This window comes from Zea mays, chromosome 1, assembly GCF_902167145.1.
Source record: "Zea mays cultivar B73 chromosome 1, Zm-B73-REFERENCE-NAM-5.0, whole genome shotgun sequence".
Lineage (NCBI taxonomy): Eukaryota > Viridiplantae > Streptophyta > Magnoliopsida > Poales > Poaceae > Zea > Zea mays.
In genome coordinates, this window is record NC_050096.1 from 96,164,685 (window position 1) to 96,170,831 (window position 6,147).

General features: G+C 53.1%; 1 protein-coding gene across 1 annotated transcript; it reads left to right on the forward strand.

The window, feature by feature from the left end:
• The first annotated feature begins 3,905 nt into the window (after positions 1-3,905).
• LOC100502430 (uncharacterized) lies at positions 3,906-5,835 on the forward strand. Its single transcript, NM_001357792.1, has 2 exons — positions 3,906-4,402; positions 5,381-5,835. Exons 1-2 carry the CDS (start codon positions 4,041-4,043, stop codon positions 5,697-5,699), a joined length of 681 nt encoding a protein of 226 aa, NP_001344721.1. The 5' UTR covers positions 3,906-4,040; the 3' UTR covers positions 5,700-5,835.
• The last annotated feature ends 312 nt before the right edge of the window (positions 5,836-6,147 follow it).

Sequence of the window (6,147 nt, forward strand, 5' to 3'; positions counted from 1 at the left end):
TAGACACGTAGCACTCTGCTACACCCCCCATTGTACACCTGGATCCTCTCCTTACGCCAATAAAAGGAAGGACCAGGGCCCTCTTAGGGAGGGTTGGCCGCGCGGGGACGAGGACGAGACAGGCGCTCGCATGAGGCCGCTCGCTCCCTCTCCCGCGTGGACGCTTGTAACCCCCTACTACAAGTGCACCCGACCTGGGCGCGGGACGAACACGAAGGCCGCGGGATTTCCACCTCTCTCATGCCCATCTCCGGCCACCTCACTTCCCCCCCTTCGCGCTCGGCCTCGCGTCGACCCATCTGGGCTGGGGCACGCGGCGACATTCACTCGTCGGCTTAGGGACCCCCCGGTCTCGGAACGTCGACACACACGAACCATTGAGTTACAGTCAACATCACCGTCCTACCAAAAAACACCGCGAGGGGTAACCCTGGGTGTGCGGTCGGGCTCCAAACACCGACACAGTGTCCGGTGCACCATTTTCCAGCACACTCAAGTCCTTTTACTCCAATTAAATTGTGTCCCTAACTTGATTTCTTTCTTGGTTTATGTTGAACCTTATGCACATGTAATACATGAATTCTAGATAAACTAGTTAGTCCACATGTTTACGTTGGTCATCAACCACCAAAATTAATTATAGGAAATGGTTAACCCTATTTTCCTTTCAATCTCCCCCTTTTTGGTTTATGTTGAGCAGATCTTCTTTTGAGCGAGACGGTCCGTGCGTGTGTAGCGGCGGCCACGATCGTCAATAGCTCCTGATCTTGCCCCCGAGAGGGACCCCATAAGGGAGGAGAAATCCTGGGGTTTGTCTTAGAGTCGACAGGCCACCCAAGACGCCTCCAGAAGACTTATAGTGAAATAGAGGTCAAGATGAGATGAAGAAGGCTAAGTTACTGCTACTCTTAGGGAAAGAATGTAAAGTAATAAAATATAGATTGATTGGTTCGATTGTTATTGCCCACAATCAATCCTACCTCTTCATATATATAGGAAAGGTCTGGATCCGTTAGGCGTCCCTCAATGTAATCCGCGAGTTTAGATGGACGCACGAAAAAGGGGCTAAACCGCCTGTTATGATCCACTCGCATACCATACGTGCCTCGGATTGCCGTTTGGCCTCTCGATGTGGTATATATGGTGCTCAACATAACCAAATAATTTTTTAAGTTAGAATATACAATTATAATTTTAATTATTTGTACATGTAAAAAGAAAAAAGTTACTTAAGATCGGCCAGGGAAAAAACGGATTATTCTAGCATTTCGTACCATGTCCCCGGCATCTGTTTTATTGGATCGGGATGGGAAAAATTCTGGGCTCCAAGCTTGCATAACACAGTCTGCCCATTGGGCCTAGAATAGAATAGTTGGGTTGGGCTAGGTTGTTTTTTTTTTGGTTGGATCGCTGGTGGTTGCAGAGGCCGGAATATTATAATCGCCAACGCCAGTCGCCAACCCAACCGCTGGGCGGGACTCTGTCACCGCCAATCGTATTCGTAGTTGGTCGCTTGCTGGACACTGGCAACTAGCGCCAAGCAGCCGACGAACGAAGCGGCCTGCTGGCTGCTGCCTGGTGGGCTGCTTCACTCAGGACGCCATTGCGGTGACAGTCTGACAGATAGGACCTGTGCGTGCCGATTGCCACCGCATGTTCGCCGTCGGCCCGTCGCGCCGGCCACATGTACGCACGCTGGCATTGGCATTCTCGCGCGGTAAAGTTTGGGCCCTGATCGCCGTCGGCCAGCTAAAACAGGCAAGCGACCAATCAACCGAGCAGAGCAGAACTATAAGCGTGGCTTTCGCACGCGAGACACCAGATGCTGTCCGTCCGCCTGTCCCTCAGCCTTTCAGCTCCTGCTCTGCTCATCTCATGATAGATATAGCAGGGTGATGTGTTGCTGCAAACTGAATAATCGCTAGCTAGCTGCAGTCAGGCACATCATGTAGATAGACGCGATCTCGCGTGGTGGCATGCGATGCGATGCACACACTGCTCCACTTCCTCTCTCTCTCTCTCTCTCGCTCTTTTTGCAATCTTTATAAAAACAGCACGGCACACAGTTAATTAAACAACTGACGTCTTTTGTTGCATGTGATCGATGATTAGCTAGCGTCTGAGGCACTGAGCACAGGCAAGGATATGATGCAGCGCGCATCTGCCGGCTTTTGCGCAATTGCAACAGTATATGTGAGAGAAGGGAACTAGCGCTAGCGGAGGCCTTTGATTAGTGGCGGGACGGAATCGATAAATAAACTAGTCCCTGGGCACATGGATCAGGCAGCGCGCGGGGGGGTGGTGGACTGGTGGTAGTAGTGGACCACGGATCCGATAAAATCGGCTATTAAATCCGGAAAGGCCCCGGGGGGGCAAGCAAGCAAGCAAGCAGACAATGGCAGCGAAGAGGAGCTGACACATGAGCCCAACACACAGCGCGCTTGCATTGCATTTGCATAGCAGCAACGTGCCAAGGTGTCTGTCTACTATCATGTGCTCTCTCTTGTGGCCAGATTCCTCCTCCTCCTTCTCTTCTTCCTCAGTAATCTTTAACAAGTGTTTTAGCTAGCTAGGTTCCATCTCCATCCATCCACTCTCTCTCTCTCTCTCTCTGTCCGTCCGTTCCTTGCGATGGTGCAGGCAGGCAGCTGCCACATGCGTGCGTGGATCGTGGACGCTATAGCCCGGCGACGTGCTGAGCAGCGTGCATGTTACTGCTGCATGCACGCGCCGTACTGTTGCGCGGCATGGCATGACGGCCAGGGCAAGCCTGTCGTGTCGTCCCGCCGGCGTGAGTGCCAGTGGTGACCGTCCCAACCCAACCAGATGTCTGCTCCACACTGGCATGTCATCATATTCTTTCTTTCTTTTTTTCTCTCTCCCTGACGAACAGCCATACTATCGCTGTTAGTATCTGCCACTCTCTCCTCTCTTCACCCGCTGCCATTTTATCAAAAAATTTAATCCACTGTCTTTTGTCACTGCTGAAGCTGACACCGACACTGTCTCGGGTTGACTAGTAACTGACAGACCAACTTGCATTGGGACCTGCTGTTCCGCACGAAATCCGTCAGGAAAACGTTTTCACCGTCTCTGAACTGAAGCACTTGTATCAGGGACAGAAGTACTAGGAGTGGCCGGAACACTGAACCCGGCGGTGTGCCGCGCACGGAAAAATGTTTGGCAGAAACACCGCACCTAGCTAGCTGGCCGCCGAAACTACTGCGGAGCACCTAATTCTCGCTGAACCGGAGCGCGCGGCATGCATCGTCGAGGTCACTGCCTACCTAACAGTAACAGACTAACAGCTGCGGAAACGACATGGGAACAGACATCGATCAGACTAACAGTAACAGATAACAGATGCGTTCGTCTCCGTTCTCTTCTCTCCTGCAACAGCGACATGCGCCGCCGGGTGATGATTTGTTTTTCAGAGCTAGCTTCGGATGCGCCGGGCCGTCGTGGAGGCCACGATACCTGTCCGTCACTCCATCGTCCCTGCAGGCAAACCTGACACGCGATCCAAGCTTGCTACCATGGATGGATACCTGACGTCCGGATCGACCAGAGGGCCTGCTCTGCCAGGCTTTTTATTACTGCACCCACCGTTACTACCTAGTACTACTAGCGTGGAGTAGTACCTCCGCTCTCTGCTGGCAGCCGACAAATGCTCCATCTGCAGTACGTAAAAAAATAAAAAGAAAAGAAAGTGACTCTCCATCCATGAGACCATGACATGGAGGGACCGAGGGAGGGGAGATGGCTTGGTTGGCAGGCTAATCATGCCAACTTGCAAAGCTCAAATCTTTCTTTTTTACGACGGCCTTTCCTAGCGTTTTCCCTCTCCCACCCTTTATAACCACCACCATCACCTCTCCTCCTTCCTCCGAAGCCCCAAGTAGTTCCCAAGGCAGGCAGCACCACCAACATAAAAGAAGAAGAAGGAGAACTGAAGCGACCAATAAGAATTCTCTCCACTCAGGCCACTCGCTCGGCCCATTCCCCGGACCCCGATCGACCCACCCATCCATCCATCATCCATGACGACGGGGGAGGGGGCAGAGGCGGCGGCCGTGCCGCGGGTGGTCTCCATCCTGTCGGCGCTGCTGCAGCGCGTGGCGGAACGCAACGACGCCGCGGCGGCGGCGCCGCCGCCGGCTGCTGCTGCTGGCCCCCCGGTACTGTCGGCGTTCCAGGGGCTCACCAAGCCGGCCATCTCCATCGGCGGCTACCTGGAGCGCATCTTCCGCTTCGCCGGCTGCAGCCCGTCCTGCTACGTCGTCGCCTACATCTACCTCGACCGCTTCCTGCGCCGCCGCCCCGCGCTCGCCGTCGACTCCTTCAACGTCCACCGCCTCCTCATCACCTCCGTCCTCACCGCCGTCAAGTTCGTCGACGACATGTGCGTGCTATATAGCTGCTCTGCCCTCCCTGCTTCCATCATTCACCTTTTAATAAATGGAAAATTTTACAGGCAAAAAAAAAACACAGTAGATTTTCAAGTCGAATTCCGCTCACCTTTTCACTCTAAAATACGGAAATGGAAAATAAAAACATACAGTATCTCAGCACAACTACGGTTCATCAAGTTGAATTCCGCGCAAGTGCTGGCTTCCGAATTCAAAAAACAAATTGTTCTGAAAACATTTTTTTTCACATGTAATACTAGTAACTACTCCGTTTCTTTTTATTTGTCGCTGGATACAGCGACAAATAAAAAGAAACGGAAGGAGTATATTAAAACGTGATTTAGTACTGGAGGTGCGTAATACATGTGGTGATCCCAAGAACTGTTCAGTACAGGCTGACGTTAAAAATCGACACTAGAAGTTCAGCGTCATGGTAGTCGTATAGATGAGATGGGCTTCGAAAATACATGATTCGGTAACTGGAGTTTTCGTTTGCTTTTGGCGTGATCATCGGCAGCACACTCCCATGCATGACTGTCACACATGGGATTTGGAATTGGAATACACACATGGGCCCCAGATCGGTCTCGGTAACCTTTTCCCTGTCACAGTTTCCAACTGGCATTGCATCAAAGACAAGCCACTGGGTTGGTCACAAGGACAGTTGTGGAACCCGAGGCTGATGACGCGCCCACAGCACACTCACACAGTCACACACAGCCTGCCTGCTGGCTGCTGCCGATCCACCACCACTCTTACCAAAGCACATTCACCTTGTCCTACCCAACCCCCTGTCTGTCTTCATCGCCTTCGAAAAACAAGCTACGTACAGCTGGACGAATGCGTGAACCATCCATTTTTTTTGGTTGTTAAAAAAGAATTCATACTCTCCTTCCTATGTCAGGGTGTGTGGTCTGCTGTTTTGTTTTGTACTATAGCTTCATTCACCTGCTGTGGTGTGGGCGCTGCAGATGCTACAACAACGCCTACTTCGCGCGGGTGGGCGGCATCAGCCTGGTGGAGATGAACTACCTCGAGGTGGACTTCTTGTTCGGCATCGCCTTCGACCTCAACGTCACGCCCGCCGCCTTCGCCTCCTACTGCGCCGTGCTCCAGAGCGAGATGGCCTACCTGGACGACGCGCCCGCGCCCGTCGTCGAGGCGCCCCCAAGGCTGCACTACTGCTACGGCGCCGCCGGCACGTCTGACCGCCACGACGACCCCGCCGCGGTCGCAGCAGCCGCCGCAGCCTGCCACCGTCACAGCAGCCAGCCGCAGCTCACTGTCTGATCGACCGGCCGTGCAAGCGTGCCCGACCGGTGGATGCAGCCGTTTCTTTTCTTTTCTTTTCTTTGTTGTCCTGGCGGGGCGCGCTGGCTGGTGGTGTCGACTCGTCTTCTTCCTTGGTGATGGTCTGTCTTGGTACATATGTGTTGGTCGTTCGTTGCTAGTGAGCTCTCGGGGTACGTAGTTCTGCGGCCTTAGGTGGATTGGATCGTACGTGGGTGGGGTCAGGATTCTTCTTGGGAAATTTTTGTTTTCACCATTGTTCGACGGATCATGCATGCATGGATCAATGAGAAAATGGATGGATCGGCTTGGGATTCTCTGTTCGGCGCGCGATTGTTCTTCCGGCCCGGTGGGTGCCTGTGCTGTGCGTGCGCATGTGAGTCACAGCACACCGCTTGTCGCCTGTCGTCTCTCTTTTCGCGTTCCCTTTTCCAATTTCCATCCCTTG

Excerpts from the sequence above, each read along its gene's own strand:
- LOC100502430 (NM_001357792.1), top strand. The coding sequence starts at position 4,041 with ATGACGACGGGGGAGGGGGCAGAGGCGGCGGCCGTGCCGCGGGTGGTC. Across the intron at positions 4,403-5,380 it reads GTCAAGTTCGTCGACGACAT|ATGCTACAACAACGCCTACT; the intron begins GTGCGTGCTATA and ends TGGGCGCTGCAG.